At 46.0% G+C, this 23,162-nt stretch overlaps 1 protein-coding gene across 1 annotated transcript in view; it reads right to left on the reverse strand.

Annotated features, from left to right (window-relative positions):
• Positions 1-518: 518 nt before the first annotated feature.
• The window catches only part of SYT6 (synaptotagmin 6), a 39,495-nt gene continuing 16,851 nt past the window's right edge, over positions 519-23,162 (reverse strand). Inside the window, exons 2-7 of the mRNA XM_005447114.4 lie at positions 18,637-18,973; positions 16,162-16,720; positions 10,426-10,546; positions 8,733-8,904; positions 7,925-8,075; positions 519-2,132 (exon numbers count right to left, since the gene is read on the reverse strand). Coding sequence (XP_005447171.2) covers positions 2,061-2,132; positions 7,925-8,075; positions 8,733-8,904; positions 10,426-10,546; positions 16,162-16,720; positions 18,637-18,973 — 1,412 coding nt within the window. The 3' untranslated portion in view covers positions 519-2,060. The remainder of the gene's footprint in view (positions 2,133-7,924; positions 8,076-8,732; positions 8,905-10,425; positions 10,547-16,161; positions 16,721-18,636; positions 18,974-23,162) is intronic.

Genomic DNA, 23,162 nt, shown 5'->3' on the forward strand with positions numbered 1-23,162 from the left:
CAGTGCAGCCCAGGTCAAGGTTCAGGGGGCTTGCAGTCAGTTTTTGAACCATCCACCCCTGTAAGTCAATGATTTTGAACAGTTAGAACTCTTTCCTATAGTAAGACCTGGAACATTCCCAGAAAGGATGGGTGTCCCAAAAAGGGGTGCCCTCAACCATGTCCCTTAGTAAAAGTCTACAGTGCTCTTTATCATGCAAAGCTAATGCAGTTTTACTACCTTTTTATTTCAGTGAAGTGTACGTGCTTGATATATATATTTTTCTGCTGTGACTAGTGCTCAGCAGTTCCCGGGGGTGGGTGGGATGGGGTGTGTGCGTTGCTGTCCCAGGGCAACCAAGACCTGCAGAGTCTATGGCTGAAGGAGCCTCTGCTCCGTGTCTTGCAGCCGGCCCCTGCAGTGCCTCACACCACGTGGGGGGCTGGTGTGGCCACGTTTTATAGCATCTGCTGTGGTTACTGTAACTGTCCAAAATCACATAACTACAAGAGGAAATATTTCACCACGCGAGGCAAGTCTTACAAATAAAATAATTTTATTGAGTTTCTGCTTCTACAGCATGTGGCACATAAAGAGAATTAAGACATAAGGTGTGATGAGAAAACATGTATTTATCCTTCACTGAACAAAGGATTCGTCTTACCCAGAAAAACAACGCAAACAAATACCCTTCTCTGCTAGTCATGATGTTCAGTGAAGGCTGATGCTGTGACATTTAGGAACGTGGAAACTGAAGTTGACCTGAAGATCATGGCCTATGCGTGCAGTTCCACTAACCTGATGTGAGGAGAAATGGCTGCCTTGCTAGCAAGTCTCGTTTTAACTCAAAACCAAAATATTTGCATTTACTTAATTTAATTACAGTGGAACAAACAACACTAATGTACTTATTAACTCAGAGAAAAATCCACAATGAGAAAGTGTCCAAAATCTGCAGCTGTCTGATAAAGATCAGCTGATTTAGCTGCATTTGCAAAGCTAGTACTTGGGATGTTATAACTTCATTTTTGGCCTCTGCAGCCAAGAGACCAGCAAAGTTTCTTTTTTTTTTTTTTTTTTTTTTTTTTCCAAAACTTGATCCTCCTCCAGGGTTTGGGCCTTAGAAACTTTTTTCAGTAAGGATGTGCTGATAGTTCAAGGAAAAACTTTTGAAGTTTTTTTTAGTATTGGTTGTGTTTCTATATTCCCCTTTACCCTTTTGTTCCATCTTTATTACTAAGGTGATATAAGAAATAAAGATCTAGTGTTCATGCAAGGAGGTCACCTGTTTCTGTAACGTCTTTCCCTCTGTACATCTGGGCCCCATTCGTGGCAGCGCAGTTCTCTCCACTGCACTCCAGGCGACGTGGTGATGTACAGGGGGGTAAGCAGCAGGTACAAAGGGGTCTTCAAGAAACTGTTCATGCAAGTAGCTCTAGGGAGACTTCAAATACAGGGAAAAAAACCCAGTTCCCCCCCCCTGAGGAATCAACGGCATTTTTTATATATGACAAAAGGAATTTGGGATACACACTGCACAAACTGCTAACAGCTCATGAACACCTCTACAAGAACAGGAATCCCGTGAACACGCTGCTGGGTTTGGGCTGACCACAAGAGTAAAGAGCTGCTGGCAGATCAGAAGTCTCTCATGCCTGTTGCTGCTGCTTTTCCAAGCAGGCACAGCCCGGGCAGCAGGGCCGGTCCGCATGTCCCCTCTCCTGGCCACCTAGGCTGTCTGTAGACATTCAGAGCATCTTTGCACTTTTCCAGCCTCTGTACACACTAAAAACTATTTTACATGTTAGTTTACAGACCTAACTTCCAGCTCATGTCTCAGGCCACCTTCTTCCTCTGGAAACAGATCCATACGGTAAAAGCCACAAAAAAAATCACCTTGGGAGACGTATTAGACAAAGACATATTTGACCACAAAACGGGTTTCTGCCTTTACTTACGCGGGAACAACTAGACTGGAAAGTCTCTCTGCTGCCACTGCCACTCAGCAACAAATTACTGAGACTGTAGGCCAAGTGCAAAAATAACTTGGTTTAGTCCCACCTCGCTGGCCGCGCTTGGGATCACGGTGTGGGTGGTGGTTTAGGTGAGGGACAGGAGCCCTGGCTGTCAAAGCTCGCTGCCCGGCCTTGCCACTGGTGGGAGAAAAAAGAAAGAACGTCTCAGCAAATGGGAGAGATTATTTGAAATTCATGTCCCCTTACGGCATTGCCTGTCTCCTGTTCCACAGTTTTCTCATCTGCCTTACAGCTTGTTTCAACTTATTGAACGCCTGCGTTTAACCACTCAGGAAGAATTACTGAACAATTTACTTTATTGCTTTGTAAATCAATTCACAATCATGAAGAGTGCTCACAAAAAAGGAAAAATAATCGGTGTCTGGGTGTGCTATGAAGACAAAGTTTGCTCTCAGTTCAGCTTTCTGCTGTTTCCTGGTTTCATGCTGTTGCCTTTTTGTTTTAGAAATACTGCCTAATTGCAAATTACTCAAGTCTTTCCAGTCTGGTAATTTTACTCCACAGAAACTATGTCCACAGTGCCAGAGATATTTCTCAAAGTGAAAACCAGATCAGAGAGTCAGTGGATGTAGCAAACATTTTTTTTGCTATACTTATGGGATCATAAATTACTAGCCATCTGCCTTGGGGTCTGTTATTATAATTCAAACCCATTATTCCTTAAGCTTTTGAACCCTTGCCCATCTCACTATGTTATTTTATTAAATTCAAATGACAAATGATATACATCTCCTAGAGACAACAGGAGGCAGAGTATTTCCACTGCTCCATCCTCCCTCGGGAACAATTCCTTCCTCTCCTACGTAAGCTGAAACTCTTTGCTGGCTAATATTAATGCTCTAGCGTGCATGAATTTCACTTCTGTGGGTGAAAACTCATTCAGCAAATTGAACTTCACCCTTGCTCGGCAAAGGCATTCCAGATGAAATGCAACTGAAGATGACAGAACAGGCAGGCAGCATGGTGCTTGCGGGAAGGCTGAGCAAGCCAAGTAGCCGTCTGCAGATGTTCTCGGTGTCAGCAATAACAAAGGGCCTGGGGCTGGGGTGGCCATGCCCCCTCCCTGCTCCAGGGGTGCATCCTCCTGCATCCCAGGGCCCCCTCCGTGCTCCAGGGATGCATCCCACTGCATCCAAGGGCCCTCTTCTTGCTTTGGGGGTGCACCCCACTGCATCCCAGTGCTTCCCTGGCTGCTGTGTGCCACAGGCTGCAACCCTGCAGGCAGCCCTTGATGATGGTGGGTGACGTGCTATGGAGTCTGCTGTCCACGGCATGGCTGCTCATGGGCGCCAGCCCTTTCTGGGTCTGCCCTGCCTGTGCAGTGCACAAAGCACCTTCATGTTCGTTCAAGGCCAGCTACAAAGCAGGGGCAGAGATAGGGTCAAGAATTCGGCCAATTTCCCAAAAAGACCAGTCTGTAAAGTACTGCACAGGTTTGCATTATATGGGCCATACTTCATCAGAGCTGAGCAGAAATTAATGAATGAAGAAGCTGGAAAATTTGTCCATCCAAACAAGCTACCTTAAGGTAAGAAAACAGTTTATTCTGTTTCTCATGTCAAACATATTTGCTGAAATCCCTGAGGAACTGATAATATGGATACAGCCTTCCCATGCGAACTACCAATAAATGAGCAGATAAGCAGCAGTTGCAATAGATACGGGATTTTGGCAGAGTCCGCCGCATGCTCCTCGCATTGATCTGCCTGCAGTTACAGTGACAATGTTTGCTACTCCAAAAATAATGATGAAAACTCTTCTGAGAGTAGGTTCAAGACACCAGTGTGCCATGAGGATGATATTTTCCCTTATTTAATTAGAAAAGGTAAACCAACTAGTAACTAGTAATTAGAAGTCAGAAGCTACAAACAGTTCAATGAAAGTCAAACATGCCCACAAATCTGGAAGAGGCTGGTTTTGCATGTCTTTAAAGATAAATGATTGCTCTTCATTATGGGCATGACTTAGCTCTCAGCCAAGTTACCAGTTTTTATCTGGAGAAACGTTTAAAACAAATAAATGCTCCTATGCTGAATATCAGACATACTCGGCAACATCAAAGACCCATTCTGCACTGCACTGACGATGCTACTCTGTGATATCAGACAAGAGTTTGTCTTTCATAGATAACAGAGAAATTTCCAGTTTCCAGAAGTCCCCTTCAAAGTCTTTCCAGAAAGAAATTTTGTATTTCTTTTTAGAGACACATCACTTAACCTGGCTGATGGGTGTTCTGAGCAATGTAGAAGAATGGGCGATGGGGGGTGGCCAAGGCACACCTGGGCGGCCGAGGCCACAGCAGCGGGTGCAAGCGGAACCTCGGGGCTGAAAAACGGGGACAGCTTTGTGCTGAGGACAAGAGTTCATTGCCAGAGTAACTTCAAAATGCAACACTAAGTGAGATTCTTGTCTTTGCTTACAAGCTCTTCTTCTAAACAACTGTGTGAGGAGGATAGTACTTAGAAGTCTGTAATTAATGATTCATTTGCACGTGCTCTCTTTCTAATGGCGATGGTCATTAAAGAAGTGCAGTCATTACTGTTTGCTACTCACTGTTGATAAAAGTGGAGCAACCAAAGACATCAAATGTAACAGAAGCAAGTTCCCCTCAAGGCTCTGGCAATGGAAGAGACAAAAGCGCAACAGGGGTGCAGGCTGGCAGGACACGGGTCAAGCTGCCCCCCCAGGGACGAGGGTCTGGGGGCGCATCAGCGCACTGTGGCCAGGGGAACCGGCTCGGCTCGGCCCAGGCCCCCGCATGGGACAGCTCGGGAGCTGTGCTGCGGTGGTCCAGCACCCATCTGCCTGTCCTGGCGCCAGGGCCGCGGCTGGTCCTCCTGGTGCAACACATGATGGTTTTCCTGGGGACTCCACCAGAACCTGCAACTCTGAGCTTCCCTCAGCCACAATGTGGTGGAAGCCCCCTTTTTTGGCCAGGGTTTTTCCAAGGCATAGCAGGCAGGGCAGTAGGCGTATAGGCTAGCACAGAAATTCCAGGTTGCCTCTTTTCTTCACCCTCCTGTGGCCCTGAGCTGCATGGCCAGCCAGGAGCAGCGTGGGCAGGCGGCAGCAGGCACAGAGCAGCTCCTAGGTTAACAGCTCCAGTCATCCACTGCTCAATTTATACGTTCAGAAAGACAATTCAATCCCAGTTCTCTTGCTTTCAGCTTAAGATCAAGCCCTCCATCAGGAAAGACACTGATGTACAGCAGAGGCCATCACTAACCACTGGAGCAAATGGAGGACAATCACAAGGATCAGCCAGAAAGCAAACACTCCATTTGCTGGCACCCAGCAGCAAATGCTTTTGAAGGTGAAGATGAAGATGACCGCTCAGGTTGCCAGCACAACCTGAGCTCACCTCCAAGAATACTCGAGGGTGAAAAAGGGATGGAGGGTGAGCAGCTTAACCCCAGCACTTGCAGTCAAGGGCAGATGGAGCAGGGGGCTGGCAGCCCCGGGGCTGGACCGCGGAGCTGGCAGGCAACTCCGCCACAGCCATCGGCCCCTGCTGCCCGGCCTCCGTCTGTGCGGGGACCTGGAGCTGATGACACAGGATACAAAGCCCAGATTGCTTTTAAAAAATGCACAAACACATATGGAAAAGATGATGCAATTGCTTGTAACCAACAAACACCATTTCCCATGGATTTCTCTCCAGGAGCCTGTGCCTTTTCTGTTTGTTCTTTTTTTTTAAGCTTCACTAGGGATTTGCAGACAGCAGTGCTAAAACTTAAAAGGGCAAATAAATACAGGGACCATTTGCTCGCTGGCTCTGTGCACCAGCTTGTGGCAGAAATACCAGAACAGATGATCAGAGGCGCTTTTTTTTGCCTTTTTTTTTTTCTTCTTTTCTTTTAAGCAGAGCTCCTGACCTGTACACTGGGGGGTGAAATGATTCATTCAGTTTTTTTTCCAAAGTCTTGCGTGCTCAGCAGTAGTTTTCAAAGTATATTTTAGAAGGTGAGTCATCTTACATGCCTTCCTTTGTTTCTCTGAGTTTCACCACAATAATTATGGCTTTTTTTTTTCCTATTGATTATCAAAAACTTTACAGGAGTCTTTCTTTCAAACTCCTACCTGCATCTGAAAAATAGTGTAATGAAGTCATAAATTACAGACTGGAGAAGGAACTCCTGCCCCTGGGTCAGGTGTGGCAGCTGGTATCATGCTGTGAGGTGCTTCGGATGATACAGACACTGAGCTAACCCATGAAATGGTAGATCACTAAGCATTTATGCTGAAGCTCAGCGGCCGCTGATCCCCAGCTCTCAGTGGTGGTGTGAGATGGCATGTGTTGCCTGCCCAAACAGCTACGGCTCATGTGTACGATGCCAGTGTTTTAGCATGCAAAGGCTAATGAAAACCTGGTACTGCTCACCACCCAAAGGCAGTATTTACCATTTTATATATATATAAATATACACACATACACAATTTGCACGTCGGTTTAATTCTGTTTTGATCTATACCTGTTCTGCATAGCTGACCTAGGTGGTTACTCCCAATTTACATTGGTGCAATATGAGATCATGATATGTAACATACATGCCTCATACAACACAAGCCTCATACAAGTAACTGTGAATTTTCAGATTTCCATTGTCTGATCTATGCACCTCTGTTGTGTCTTAAACTAAAATATTAATTGCCAGGTTTTCCCACTGAGTGTAATCGGCCTGGGTCTGGGAAGTGAGTATATCTCTCTGATAAACCCTGGCTCTGCACAGGGCCCCACAGCCGCGCTTCATCTGCGATAGAGAAATGCCCACCGAGGGATGCAGCAGTAATGAAAACTGCTGCAGAGCTGTGCCCGGGTGGCTGGTATCACCTCACACAGCTGCTGCTTACAAATGCTTGGAGAAAGAAAGAAACCCACAGAAGCAGCAGACCTGCCTCTGGGATGGGCACGTCTGAATTTCAGAAACCAGCCTGATGAATATGAGATGGGACAGAGCACGCTGAGCACAAACTGCATTCTTGTTAAAGAGCAGATTTCAAAGAAACATAGGGCTTGATGCATACTAATTCAGAGTGCTGTGGAAGATCACCAAGCTCTGTATCTGCCTTCCAGTAGAGCTTAGTATCTGAGCTTGAAGGGGAAAATAAGATGCGTTTTCTGCACTTAGTCTGCGGCTTTGAGGGAAAATGCTTCCTTAGCCCCAGATAGAGTGGAAGGTTTTATTGCCTTTATGATGCTATCACTGGCTGCAAATGCTGGCTTTCCTTTCATACCTGAAGTGTCAACAGCATGCATTCCATTTCCCACATCTCTCTCCTGCAGAATTTACGACCTAAATCAGCAAAAACCAAAGAGTTCTACAGAAGGGTGACAAAATGGAGTGCCAAGACAAAGAAAATGCTAGAGACGGTCAAAATGGTACCCAGGCATTCAAGCCCCATTTTATCATCTGGGGCTGCATCAAGTGAATCTCTTTCTCTGGAGATGCTTAGAGCAATTACATTTGTTCTATTTATTCTTCCATCAAAAGCTTGAAGATGAGTCAACAGAAAAATCTTTTAGGAAGAAAAAATTTAAACTTGAAATAGGTGATATCCCTGGACAATTTGTTCTGCCATCAGAACAGCATTCTCTTTCCTTACTGCTCTTGGTCTCTAATTTAAAAAGCAAAAGCAAAAGCAAAAACAAAAGAAAAAAAGAAAAAGAGAAAAACCAATACGGTAGCAGTCACATCTGTAAATACAGTCCCTTTCATTCTTGCTTGCAAGCTCAAGGAGCTATTTCAAGACAATACAGAGATGCTTGTTTTCTGGAGTTTATTTCTAGTGAGAAAATTCCTTCAGCTCTTGTCAGAAAATCCCAAGTTGAAGTAGAAGCTCTCTGAAAGCCTTGAACCAGCTCACTCATACTCAACACATGCATTAAAAGGAAAAATAACTCCACGCACCTCTTTGAAAGACTTCTTTACTTCCACTAACGGATGCCAGTGTGCGATGGGCTTGCGTGGGTACGCCAGCATCTCATTCCAGTGGTCTCTGCCCAGTCCTTCAGCACTGACTCCCACGCGGCAAACCCCAATAATCTCATTGTGACCCACCCTGAAGAACAACAGGAAAGAAACATGATTATCCCTCGCTCAGACTGTCCGTGTGCTGGCTAACCGAGGCTTCTGACCCCATGTTGTCGGAGTGCCCCAAGGCATGGTGCTGGTGAACACGGGCTGTCGCAGCTGCGCGACGACACCCAGATCTTGTCTGCCACTGCCAGTGCATGCAGCCTTCAGCGCCGTGAGGGGCTGCTATTGCCAGAGATAATTATAACAGCCTTAAAATTATTTGAACTGCAGATCAGTCCAGATATAGAATCTGGAGGTTGTGTGGTGTAGTGGTGTACAGCAAGAATAAGTACAAGTTCAGTAATGGATAATTCCTACACCAATTGCTGCTTAGCATGAGACTATTTGCTTTCTAAAATAGGACGATGGTTTGCAGGACAAGCAAATAGCAAAGGGGAACACAGTACTCATTCAAGAAAATGTCATAAAGCAAAGGATCAGCTTTACCATACTATTCCAGCAGGTAACTTTCCATAACCATAAATACCAATGACACTTCAACAATAAATCGCTAGAGACAGATTGATGCCACAGAGTTGTGCAATCGAGTCCCTGATACTAAGGAAAACGGCTGTTGAGCTGGAAAACCTGCAACCAGTGGGATGTTTTCCCCTCCTGCTCTCCAGAGCCTCCCACCTACCGATCGTAATCCATGACGGAGATAAGCAGACTGACTTGATCCATGTTCTCTGGGGGAATGTCAAAGATTATTGCTTCATTGTAAGTAGGATTAAGTGTGTTTTTCTTTATGGTGGTTTTCTTCTTTTTCAGTCTTCGCCCATCACAGAGCAATGACACTTTGACATATGGATCTGGAGAGGAAGAGATAGGAAAAGGCCTTCTGCTTATGGAAGGTTATTTTGGTACCATCACAATACAGAAACAGCACTATCGAAATAGTAGCTCACAGACTGTGAGCTACCATGAGCCAAAGGCACTCCTCAAATGTACTTTTAGAAAAAAGTACATGTCTGTGTACCAGTTGAATCCACCATTTCTTGAACTGGTGTGAGTGCTACATGAGGTTCCAGCACTGAGGAACCAGTACTGCAGACTTCTTGCAAGGAAAAATCAGCCGCTTCCATCAGTTTTGCTGTGGTAAGGGTTTTGCAAGTGTAAGAAGAACCAACATCGAACCATAAGCCAATATTCCTCCAAAGATGGTAATGGGGACTCAGGCACCCTAGCTTGTGCTAATTGCATGGCCACAGGCAGCAACTTGTGCTCGCAGAGCGAGCAACTGCAACTTTTTCAAAATGTGCCTAAGAGAGCAAAATGCAATGCTGCATTTTGGCAGTCCAAACAGGCAGAGGTGGTTATTTTACAGGGATCCTTTCCTGCACTGCTACCAAAACTATCCAGTTGCTAACAGGACATAGCAGAGTGACAGCAAGCAGAGGAATTTTAAACCCCATTTCCCCAATGTCAGAGAGCAGCAGAAAGAAAAGGTATTAGGGCAGCTCTGCTTCACATGCTTTCCACTGGCTGGTCATGGCAGAATGCCCTGAAGTTACAAACGGCTGCCCAGGCAAGTTCAATGCATTTTCAAGTAACAGTAAACGTGCAATGTATTATTACAGAAACACTGAGCTGGCTTAATCTGAAGTCTCAGTTCTGAGACATTCCATATGGCATCAAGCTCCAGCTGAGCAGAAATTTTTTCTGCAAAGATCTTTTACTGTATTGCTACTGCCTTTTACACAAGTCGCTGATGAAATTCAAATACTACGATGTTGATTTCTGGAAAAGAAACTGCTTTTTATGTTGAAATCCAGAATTTGTGCATGCTGAATTTGCAAGCCAACCCTCTGAGACTGTGAATGCATACAGTCTTCAGGTGACTTTGATTCTAAAGTTTTAAGTACTGGCCACTGTACATTCACATGGGATTTGCCCAGGTGGACCATGATCCTTTCCTAATCTTGGGGTGAAATGATGGATTCTGGCTATAGGGGGTTATCTGATGGAAAACTCCCTACTAACGTAAAACTACTGGGGTCAGAACCTGCAACAGGTCTGAAGCTTCCAAACCAAGAGATGGAGCAGAGCTTTGGCCCTGCAAACCCTTCAATAGGGATGGGAAGCCACTGGCCATCTCCTTGAATAGCGTATTCATGTATAATCCCCTTCCCTGGATTCATGCCCTTGGGAATGGTTTTAAAATATAATTTTACTTTTAACACTTTTTTCATACTTGACAAAAGCTTGTCAGGTGTTTCCATGATGATACATCCTTGGCATCAAGAGTCATATGCCTGCTGTTCATTGAGACTACCTTGAGGGAGGAGGAAGAAGTGTGGATGCAGTGGGGTCCTCAGCCATCCAGCACCTACCTGAGTAACCAGTGATATCCATAGCTTTGAGATTCCTGCATTTAATGACTGTTAAGGTAAGGCGACCTGCAGTTGGCAAATAACAAAGGGAAAACATGATCTCTCCCAGGTCCACGCTTTCCTTCAATAAAACAGAGAACACATTATATTGGAAAGATGCAAGAACCAGCAAGGCTGCCTCCACGCTCCACCATGATATTTCAGGCAGGATTCAGGCAGCACTCACACTATTTCTCCTTCCTGACATTTTCAAGCGAATGACACGTTGCTATATGGCAGCGCTTCTAGTGTATCCCAGCCATTGTTTGGCTAAAAATGAATACAGAGAACAGGAAAAAAAAACATGTGTCCACATGTTACAGCTTCAAATCATAGTGAAGGACCACCTTGCACTGCCACAGCACAGTCCTACTGCAACATCACAGCTAATGCATGCCTCTTTTTCAGCTCCATTTCTTACGCAGAAGTGAAGTGATATCTAACATCAAATGAAGGCCATTAAGGAAATTATATTAGTATCAAGTTTTGCTTGAATGTACAATACGTATGTGCCAAGGGTGTGACACAAACATCTATCTCCTCAAATGAAGGAATGTAGTACGAACCCAGCACAAGACCACGGCAGAACGCAGCCATGCCGTGTTCTCTGCCCGGACACGGCGACAAGCCCACTCATGGCTTTCTAGTGCGCTCGGCGCCACTGGTTCAGTAATAGAGGTTCAGGGACTTTGTCGGTGCCTAGCATTTTGCAGAGAGTGCAGATGGCTCAGAGTAACATGGTGATTTTCTTTGAAGCTGAGCACGAATTACAAGATAAGTTACAGACCCGGGGGTCATAGCTTTAAAACAGAAGAGAACCATGAAGGGACCCATTTAGTGGCAACTGAGTGACAGGCTTGCTGTTGTTTTGACAACCGACCCCTCCGAGATGCCTTCAGAGAGCTAACACAGCGTGAGGCACATATATGTATGTATATAAATAGTGAATTAACCAGCAGATGGCACTCAGCAACATTTGGTAGTTTCTGGATTACACAGAGGCCAATACAGTTTACTCTCCTAGTGTCCCATGAAACAACTTCCACACGTCACTCAGCCCTCTTGTACATGCAGCCTTATCTCCTGATAAGCATCATTGCCTTGCTCACGGGAATTCATGAAAAAAAAATTAAAGAATCCAAAAGTACTATTTAAACTAGAAAACATTATCATCTGAAGTCAGCAGAAATTTTCCAAGCAACTTCCAAAAGTGGAATAAAAAGAAATAAAATTTATTTTGTACATACAGATCCCACATCTGTAGAGCAAACAACCCATTCATTTTTGGAAACATAGTGTTTGCTTCATTTCAGTATGATACACTGATCTGCTGAAAAGAAATTGTAGCTGCTAGTAGTAGAGCGATGGAACTATAAAGACAAGTAAATGCACTTAAAGCTTTGCTAAGTGTTAGAAGAATAGATCTTGTTGATAGATGAGATTTTTGCCAAATTATTTCCTTCTTGTTCTCTGGTAAGGCAAAGGATAGATATTCCACCTAGACATGCCGAATACTAATGAACGTTATATGAAAGTCTTGATTCTTGACAAGAGTTCACTTGCCTAGCAAATAAATTGAAAATCTCAAGCACAGAGTGTATGAAAGAAACAGTGGCAGCCAAATGTTTCCTGGACACAGCAATGTATGACTGGACTTGTAAGTACCTAAATAAACGTTGCCTCAGAAGCTGCTATTTGCTGGTAGATAACAGTTTCATACCCTCACCCACTCAGAGCTCCTGCTCCGATCTCTGGCTCACCTTAATAAGCCAACAGCATCCCAAACAGCTTCCTTTCCAGTGTGACAAAATGATGTCGAGTCACAGCCTCATCATCACTAAGCAATAATGGAAGATGTGGAAACATTTACTGAGTTGTTATTCCGCTACCTTTAGTGCCTCTCGATGTCTCTACTGGGAGCTAAATCTCTTGCCTCACAAAATATTGTACTAAAGGTACCATATTAAGGTACCAGGATCAGTTTCATCACACATGAAAGCGCCTTTAGAGCCCCCGTCAGCTTCCAACCCTTGACTGCGTTTCAGCTGTGGCACCTTGAACATCACGTGTGCCCCCGTGCCGGGCTGCTGTTCCAGGGGCACAGCAGCGATGAGCAAGACCTCTGAGCGCTCCAAAACGTTTGGCACTTTTACCGCTGGTGTTACCAGCACCCTGAGAACTGAGCTGACTTGGGCCTGCCCCAGCACAGCCAGTTTTCGGAGGCCAGGGGGCTCAGCCTTTTATGGAGCCTCATTCATTTACAGTGTCTTTAAATGACTGCTCAAAACCCATGTACCTGAAATTATAATTTCCTTTTTAAAACATGGCACTTGTTACCTCTAGACTTATTCTTCCTCTTTTAAGATGAATTGTTTTACATAACGAAGAGCCTGAATAAAGAACTCTGCACTGAGGAGGCAGTGCTTTGTAAGGAGAGTCTGGAACCTGCCACAAACACTGCCCTGCATTAGAGCTAAGCCTGAGGACTGCGAGTGTAACTTTCACTTTGGTGCCTCCAGCTCCAATCAGACACTGCATCTACCAGTGTCACCTATAGACCTTACTGACAATAGAAAATAATTTTAAATAAATATTCTGAAATTATGATTAGAAATGGTTGTTCTATTCCCAAAGAAATGAGCACCCAAATCTGACCGGCTATACTGGAGGCTGTGTCCGCTGCATGGTGCAAGGGTGCCTGGCATCCAGACAGCACACTGGGCTGGGTCTGTCCTCCCAGGGGCTTTGGTTCATGTTGGTTTGGGAGGGACGAGAGCAAGAAACCTTGGACACAAGTGTCAGAAGAGAGCAGCCCTATATGAGATCGTGGGGCCACCCTCTGGGCATCATCTCATCTTCTATTCCTCTCCTTGCACTGACAGGATCTGTTCAGGGTATAAAACTAACACAAATTGTTCTTTGACCTCATTGTATTGGGTCAAGAGATTTTTCTTTGCAACCATAAATACAAGAGAGTAAAACGTGTCCTGTGGGTACATTATTTTCTTGCAGATTATAGACGTTGGGACATTTCCAAAATTCCTATCAGTACCTCTTAGGAAATAATGGAAGCTCTGAATCCATAACCTTTGCAGAGTTGAAACCAAAAATGTTTCACTGATTCACAAGCTGTACAATCATTAATTGAATAATTGAGTGCTAGCTATTTTAATAGCTTATATCATTGCTTAAGTGTGTTCCGATCTTCTTATCCACACGATTGATCTAATGTATTATTAGTCACCAGGAGCTTTCTGGGGGTATTATGAAAACTGTATTTACCCTTCTCATTTTTGATTAAACAGAAATGTCCTTGGGTGTGTTACAACCAGCTGAGATGTACCACTATTGGCCCATTCCCAAAGAATGGCACAGAGAGAAGGAGGGGATGGAGCCAAATGCAGCACTCAATGTTTCTGCAGGAGCTCTACGGGACTGCTACACAAAGTGTCTTGGGGATGATGTTGGCTCTGCTCCTCTCACACCTTCTTTGTAGGCTTTTCCCTCAACAACCCTTCTGTTGGTGTCTCTTCACCTGTTTTGGGTTTGGGGTATTTTTTTGGGGGGGGGGGGGGAAGTCCCATTAAATTAGTTTACTTAGCTAGGAAAACATTCACTGTTTCTTGCAGAACCATCCCAGCAAAACACAGAACGTACACAGATTAAAAACTCCACAACGTTCTCCTACAGCTTCATGTTTTATGTGCTTTTCCTCTAGTGAGACCAAGTGCTACCCTTCCCGGGTCCACTTCCACCCACAGGTCTTTTCCCTCTGAACTCTTGAGGTTCACCACACTGTGTGCTGACATTATAGCAAGGAAAATGGTAACTCCCTGCCACCGCACAAGTGGCTCCACAGCAGGATTCAGCACCACGGCACATCACAGCCCACCTGGCAGAGCTGACAGCAAGCTGAGTCTCAGAGCCAGAGCAGATACAAACAGGTAGATGCCTCCAAGAGGCATCTGCATGTGTGATGCACCTTGTTTTTCTCCTAGTAAAACCTTTGCCAGGCAAATGGATGTGCCTGATGCCTGCTTGCCTCTTCGCCAGCATTTTTCCTTTCATTACTATCCATTAATCATAACAGATGTGGCTATTTGTGGACGGAAAGCCAAGAGCTGTAAACACCCTGCTAACTAATACCATTGACTTTCCTTGTGATTGATCCTGTGCCTCCCTCCCACCTCACTTGCAGGCAAGATGCTCAAAAGGCAACACAGGTGCAGCTCGCAGCGTGCTCCCAGCAGTGCCCTGGGGCACTTGGCAGGCACCACACACACCTCGGTGTCCTTAGACCAGCACAGTAAAACCTGCACAGCCGCAGAAGCATGACGGCCACTCTCTGCACCCTGCCAGGGCAGCTGCTAGACTGAGAGCTGCCTACCAGGGCCAAACGCTGCGCGCGCACCATGTTCCCCACCGTGCCCAGGCGCTGAGCTCCCGCACCCAGTCCCAGCTGTGGCACGTGTATCAGACCTCACAGTTCTTTTAGACTGTTACAAACACGCTACAATGAAAGAACAAGCACTAATAGTAATGACCAAAGTATATAACTGCTAAGGAACGTGGTACTGAGAAGAAAGCTGCGGAGAGTTACAAAGCGAATGTCTTCTGATACTGCTGACCACAATGCAATAAATATTTATGTTTGACAGTTCATTCCCCCATACAGAAAGCAGGAGAGCAAAAGGATGAGATGAGCTACACTGCAGAACAGATTTTTGCAAGTCATGGGCTTATGCCAATCACTAGGAAGGATTTGACAGGGCCTGTGCTTTCAGCCACAGAGGTGAAGGACACTTCACATCCCAGTTTCAGAAATAACAATATGAAATGACAAAGAAAACAACTAAGTTTGGGTTCAACTGCAAAGCAGTTCAATCATTTATTTGCCCTTAGAACCAGCCAGGCCCTCCTGGGAGGACAGTGGAAGAGCGGAGAGCTATTATGTACAGGTTAATGTCATTGCTTCTCAGCGATCAATGTGAGGAGGTGGCTTCTCCTGCCAACTCCCTGCCACTCTGAAGGTGGCTGGGACTTTTCCTTCTCTGACACTTGGCTTCGCTTTCAGAGGGATTTCAACAGAACTACTAAAAGACCCACATCAAGCTCTGGAAGAGTTGCCAGCCACGAACCGGACAACACTCTCAAGTACATCAAAGCCCAGTACCACCGAGGGGTTGGTAGTGGCCCCCTGAGCTATTTCTTACTGTTATCATGTGCACGTGGCAGGGAGCCAGAACCTGAGACCCTTCATGTGCCAGTGGGAGGCCAGCCAGGGAACATACTGGACCCCTCAGTTGTTTTTTAGCAAACCTGTTACCAGTGAGACTCGCTGTGGGTGAGATAACAGCAAGGGGATGAAATTCCCTCACTGAGTAAGGAGAAGAAATTCCAGTAAATGGGGATTCAGGTGAAGCTGACAGGCTTCTGAGTACAGCAGCCTTCACGATGGCCATAGGTCCCCAGGGCTAATGGTACCATCTGCCCAGAGGCAATAAACCTGTCGGATGCCTGTTGTGCGGGACTTACCCCTTTAGGCAGTCCAGCCAAAAAAAGAATACCAACCTGTCCTGGCACCGCTCACCACACTCTCAGTACCCGTCCTCTGCACGCACGGTACTATGGCCACGCCACGGCACCACGCTGCCGGCACTCCCAGGGCAGGGATGGCCCTCCGAAGCAGATACTCACCGTCGTTGCATACTGAATGTCCTTCCAGATGGAAGTCTCCCGGGAAAGGTCTGAGGCCTCAAACAGGTTCTCCAAGATAACTTCTCCTATCATGTCGTGTCTGGAGAACCTGTCAAAGTCAAAGACGCTCAGGTGGAGCTTCCTGCTTGCCAGCTCCTCATGGGGCACAGGGAAGTGGAAGGACTCATCGAAGGTGGGATTCAGAGTCTTCCTGTGGACTCGTGTCTGGAACTTGCGCTTTCTGTCAGGCAGGAGGTAGATCTTCACATAGGGATCTGAGCTGCCGCAGAAGTCTTTGGCTGGCAAGTCAAAAGCCCTGAGAATTCGGACAGTCAGCGTCTCGTTCTCATAGTCATACTTGAGAGTGAAGTTAATTTTCCCACAAGTTTTTGCTACTTCTTTTTTGGGGTCCTCAGAGTCAAAAGATTTTTGCTTATAGAGTTCGGGCTTAATGCGACCGATGCTGGTCGGCTGCTCAGCCACAGCCGGCGGGTCCATGCCGTAGTCCATGCTGGATACGTGCATTTGCCGAGGAAGGTGCCTTTTGAAGGAGATGTGCCTGCAGGAGGAAAAACAGCAGCTGTATGGTTTTCCAAGGACATTTCTATCCTTTTTCTCCCCTGGACTACTAATGCTAGGAAAGCAGGGAGAGCACAAGAATGAGTGCAATAGGCGCTCCTGATCTCTGTATAGAAACTGGGTATGTGATGGAAATGAACACTCAAGGGAACACCTCCAGTGGTCAAAAGGAACCGATCCAGCAAATTTCCTAACTTCTGGAGTGTTTGCAGCAAGCTGCATTTTTTCACCTGTTGCACAAGTAACAGTCCACACCTAAATATACAAGACCAAACAACTCCTTAGCCAAGCCACAGACAACCCAGTGCGGAGACTCTTCTCCACCCTCAGTCCTTACACTTCCAAGATACTGGGACTAAGTTTCCCTCAAAAAAAAAAAAAAAAAAAGGGGGGGGGGGGAAACCCTTTTAAAGTGAGAGAACCACAACCAGATCACAGAGTTAGGTTTTATTCTGGGTATTGCTGCCTCCAAATGTCTCCAGCAGACTCTCTTCAGAAACTGATAAATAATTCTTGGCAGGGGGACCACACAGCCTCATCAGGAAGCCGCCTCCTGCCTTGGGCTCCCCTTTGGCACAAGGGAAACTGTAAGCAAAGCTTTACCTCAGCAAAGCATAAAACCCTTCTGCAGGCTCGGGGCATTATTTCAGATTATCTGGCGTTTCCAAGAGCAGTATATGGAGTTATTTAACCGTACTATGAACTTGTACAGCCAGAGCATTAGCTTTAGGTGACGTGTGGTGCTCAGAGACCTCACTCCTCAAAGGCATTTTGGCCTGGGCTATGAGTCAGAGGTCCCAAACCGCTGAGGCTGTTCCCTCGTGTCCCTGGACCTGGCTGCCTGAACGTGGTTCATGCTGGGCTCTTTTGCTTGAGAAAGTGAGTTTGAAACTTTCCCACATGCAACCAAATCCCCCTTTATTTCTCCTAATTCAGACAGGCTGAGCTTTTGTTCTCTCCTCCATCAGAAAGGTGTAATAAAAGCAGAATGAGCTTGTGCGTGGCCAAGAGGCAATCAGCTCTCCACAAAGCACTGCAGTTAAATCAGAGTATATGGCACAATTGTGGGTGGCACCATGCTGCTTTTAACTCTGGCTTCTTCCAACAGAAGGCTGTGATCGGTGCCTTATTAATTCTGGAATGCTGCAGCCAGTTTTCCTACCAATGTCTGTTTTCACAGTTGCACTCTCGTGCACATCATGGGCAGGGCCAGCAAAGCAAGCAGAAGTGCTGGGGTGCAGCCAGGCCCCTGCCATCACCCTTTCCCGTCCCAGTTTCACGGCATTCTGTGTCAAGGAAGAGGTACCATATTTCTCAGTATTCTTGCAGAGAAGGTGTCCCGGGGTTCGTACAGCCTTTCCCCAATTTACTGAGTATGATGTTGACATCTCTGTCCCTGGCTGAGACAGAGACACGCACGAAGCACCAGTGCGGAGCGCAGCTGGTTCTAAGCTTGTGCAGTGAGCGAGACGTCAATTCTGCTTATCTAATTGTTTCTGCTAGGAGCCACAACAACAAGAGAGGGCAGAAAGGTCTAATTCTGGCTGACAGCATACCATCATTGATACTTCAGCCTGCCTTTCATGTTGGTACAAAAATAAAGTGGCCAAAGCATACTGATGCCTTGACACAATGAGGTCAAGTCACAGTAATAGGCCTTGAATCCTTAATTTTTTTAAAAGCGCCCACAGTAAGCCAGTCTTAACACATTAATTGGTTAATGACCAGTCTCTGGAAAGTAACCCAGCACGGAGGTGGGAGTGCTTTCTTTAGCAAAGACACCGAATACAGACAGCAAGGGTATCTGAACCTGAGGCTGCGTTAAGCGCTGCTCCCACCCTGCCAGCCGGTGCAGGGCACAGCATCCTGGCGGAGCATGGCCTCGCTCCTGCTCACCTGGTAGAAGATGCAGGCTCCGTTGTCTGCCTCTGGATCCGCGTGCGGCGCATGATGTGATCTTTCATGGACATCTGGACCTCCGCCGGGATGTCTGGTGATGTGTGGCTGATCTTCACTGCTGCCTCCAGGAAACTTAGGGCACCCGTGTCCTTGAGCTTGTCTGCCATGTTCTCCTTATTGCAGCCTGCCTCGCTCTGCAAGACGGCCAGGTTAGAAGGAATGGCCTTGTTCCTCCAGGGAACCCAGCACAGCTTCCAAAAGAGAAACAGAAAAAGTGCCACCAGGGCCAGTCCACACACAATAACTATCACTGCAAGGAGGCTGACGGAGAGCTCTACAGGGGCAGAGAAGGTGACAGCGATAGGGAGGGGGTGGGAACAGAAAAGGAGAAAAGAAAAGAAAGATAGAGAAAACCATAAGTAAAGGGAAGAAATGGTCCAAACTGACTTAAATCATGACTAAAGGAGAACTCCTAGCAAGTTCTGCAAGCAAGACTCAAACTTGAGTGAGCATCCCCTGACAGATTCAGGACCACTTCCTGCCCCAGACACATCTGGGTAGAAATGCATGTCTCCAGACGGCCAGAGCTATGAAGTTTTACACTGTGATGCTTAGACTGGCTATAAAATATCATCCTTGATTTGTTTTGTGGCATTGGCAAGCTGCTGAGTCTGAAATTGAGAAGAATTGCAGAACTGTATGATAGAAACAAGCTCCAGTACTGACAGAAACTACTTTTTTGCTTCATACCACAGGTGTTCAGACACTGCATATTAAAAAATAAATAATCTATCTACCATGATCCTGGAAGCAGATTGTTGTTGTGCTACCCAAGCTCACATCTTGTCCAGATGTGCCCATAGGGAACAAAAAGTAAACACCAATACAAAAAAAAAAAAAATATCACAAGCTGATGATGCAGTGAAACTAAATATAGAAAAAGGCTGTACAGAAAGTACTACACATTATTCGTTATTCTGAATAGCACAGAAGCTGTGTATGTTCTCTGATTCTCTGAGTCACTTTTGCCTCATAAGCTATGTTTTTCAGCATATTTCAATCTTTTTCTGGAGAGGAAAGAGCTCCCATACCTACGGCTGAAGGATCAGGAAAAAAGGAAGAGAGATATATATAGATATAGAGACATATATATAGATGCGTGTATATTTATATATATACACACACACGATCTAGACTGTGAAATGATTCACAGCACTTCAAAAAGAAAAAACATTAGCTCTTTTTAGTTCCTTTCTTACAGTGTATTAATTCCCAGATTCCCACCCAAACTAAAATACCAAGAGTTCAGAATCACAAAGAAATCCTGTCCCAGAAGATGAAGGCAGGTTTTGCTCTGGAGTTAAGCCTGCCATCACAGATTGCTAAGTTCACAGGCAATTCTTTGATTGCCTGCTGTTTTCCTTGCAGTGCCCTGTAAAGCCATACTCCTTAAATTACCTAAGTGCAAGCCAGGACAGAATGACAGGCAAAAAACTATCCAACACTCCAAAAGTTTATGCAGGATAACCATCGCCGCTCACTTGCCTGCGTTTACGTGTATGCTTGGACCATAAACATGTTGTGTTGTCACATGAAACAGGCAGCAGCTCCTTAATCCCCTACCCGAGAGCAGAGGATCAGGGCTCGTGCCTTGCGTATTTCAGACTTGTGTAAGGAGTCACAGCTAAAGTGACTCCCAGTGAGTAAGCCTCTTGTAAAATTAACCAAAGGGAGGCAGGACCAGGTGTAGCTGCTGGAAAGCAAGTGCTTCATGTGTGGCTGGGGACTCGCAGGACACCTGCAGCACAGGGCTGGCTCCTAAACGGGGCTGAGCCCCGCTCCTCAGCACGCAGCCCATGCCGGCTGGGAGGCGTGGGATAGCATCCCCGCAGCCAGGTCTGCTCCTGCTCCTGGGGCCTGCACGGCCTCCCTCCGCACGGCCACGCCAGCCCGCCCTTTGGCAAAGCTGCTTCAAAGTGAAGTTCATGGCTGCGGGTATGGATTTTGTCCACATGAGCTGACAGCACCTCTCTAGATTGTGTGTAAATGTACTTACAGAAAACACCTCCTCGCCTCCATGAGTGCTAAGAAATGCTAGACTCACTCAAAAACTGCATTTAAAACAACCATCTCCCACAAAATCCACCTTTACCAGGAAGTTTAGCTCTTAGGAGATAAACTGGGAAACTCGCACCTGTGCGTCCTCATAGCTGCTGTCAGTGTGATCCCCCACATATGCTTTACCTTAAACAGAAGCCAGAATACCTTCTGTTTCCTTTGGTTGATATAGTTTACTTTCGTACAGCTGTAATAAGACATTTAATATTTGAGGCTGAGAAAAATCTGTGTGAGGAAATGTGAGAGGAAAGATTAAATTTTTACCTTGACAAAACAGCTGAATTAAAAAATTCTTGAGAAACTTAACAAAACCCCAACCACCATTGATGAATCGTAACAGCAAAGTATTCAGGAACCCATTTATACCGTCAAACTTTGCTAACATGCTAGCTGGGAATACAACAGTAACTATATATTTAGGATTTTCACATCAGTTCTTATAAGTGAAATCTCAAGGAAGCACCAGATGCAAATTGCCACATCTACACCAGAACAGTTCTGCTGAACACCTGGGAAACCATATGTTGTTTTGGATATCCCAGAGGAAAAGCAGTGTTTTTCCACAAAATTACCTAGCTTAGCAAATTCACTAAGAGCTTGAGGTAAAAGCTTCCTGACTGCCCTCAGTTTCTCCAACTCGAAAGGAAGGGCTGGAGGCTGCCCACAGGTACAGAAGGGAAGAAGAGAAGCCATCCACAGGTTTTTGCAGCTTTTCCTCTCCCTCTCCAGCCCCCTGTACAGGTCAGACTGCACCATTTATTTTCTGCTGCAGCTCCAAGGTGGAACTACAAATCACTACTGGGGTGAATAAATAGGCCCCATCTTACTCAATAATAAATGGGATTGCTTTGTACAAGTCAGTGGTGGAGCTTCCTCAGAGATTTGGCTAAATGTATCCTCACTGCAGTGGAGCGCACAGAGGTACCACTTTCCCATACCTTCAGTTAAGTGTTGGAATTGTGCCCAGGAAACTCCGTCAAACGGTTTCACAAGGAAACAAGAACCCGGACTTTTGGCAAATATGTCTGTGTTGTTGCAAAGGAAACAGTGGCAATGCAGAACCCATCGCTGCTGGGAGCTGTTCTGTGGCAGAAGTTTCTGTTAAGCTACTTCTGCCTGTTCTGAGAAGTGATGTAGCATGCATGACTGCCAGCACACCAGACTCATTAACAGAAAAGATCAGAAATAATCGGTTATCCCCCCGAAAACCTATTGCCAGGTTGAGAAAGATCTTAGTTCATGTCACTTCTTGCTGAGCTGGCATTCGTAATGTATTTGACAGGATTCACAGATACTTTTATGCATGACCTCCTACTCTTTCCTCTGACAGCTCACATAAAGTACAAGTAGAAAGGATCAGGATTTTACAGACATTTTTTAAGCATCTGCCTGAGAAGGATATTGGTTTCTCTGAAGATGACATTGAATTCCCCAAGAATTTTCGTGACTTATTAAATTTAAATATCAGTTGGACAGAGCTGACCTTAATTGATTTAATGAGTTTTCTCTTATGAATTTGAAAATACCAGTTACTTTTTAAAAACATTCCTAGCATTCGAAATGTTACGCTTTAAATGTCCTTCAACTTAAAAGAAACTGTAAAACCAAGGTAACTCCTCGTCTAACAGAAGATACCCCAGGGCCAAGGTTGCTTGGATATTGCTGGCACGGACGGAGGTAAGGCCCCGTCCCCAAAGGCTTCGCCAGAGGCAGAACAAACCCAAAGGGCACCTCAACTTGTGGGTTTATATTGTCCCACCACACGCAACGCCTGGAGCCGAGGCTGCCCGGGTGGAGAGTGAGGAGGGCAGCGCAGGCGGCAGTACCGCAGGGCCGCAGCTGACTCTGGCTTCACCAGCACTCGTGCCCAGCCAGCCCGCCGGCCGCCCCCCCTGCGCACGGTGCCACCGGCCCCGGCAGGCTGGGAAACAGCCCGTCTGAGGAAAAGTACAAGGACTCTCTTTCTGTTCCGTTCTCTAAGAAAATAACAGCGAGTTGTTTGTTGCCCTGTCACCAGGGGAGCGAGGCCATAGGAGTGCAGAGCAGCTTCAGCCATTCCCCACCCTGCTCCTCTCTGACTCGGTGCTGGGACCTCATCCTAGCCCAGGTCCCACGAGAGACTCGGGAGAAACTGCCATGCTGGAAAACGGATTTTATTGCAACTTGTAATTTGGAAGGATAAAGCTTAAAAGGAGGAGGTGGAATACAAATTAATATGGCTATTTTCCAGTCTTGCACCCCCCTGGGAGCACTGAGCTGTTTCCCGAAGGAACCCTCAGCTGGAAACTGCTACAGAGCAGCAATGACAAAGCTCTCGCATGACTAACAAGGAGGGAGGGGAGAACAAGCAACAGCAAAGACATGGACCGGACATCAACATTTACCTGCACAAGCTGATACACTTA

This window comes from Falco cherrug, chromosome 16, assembly GCF_023634085.1.
Source record: "Falco cherrug isolate bFalChe1 chromosome 16, bFalChe1.pri, whole genome shotgun sequence".
Taxonomy (NCBI): domain Eukaryota; kingdom Metazoa; phylum Chordata; class Aves; order Falconiformes; family Falconidae; genus Falco; species Falco cherrug.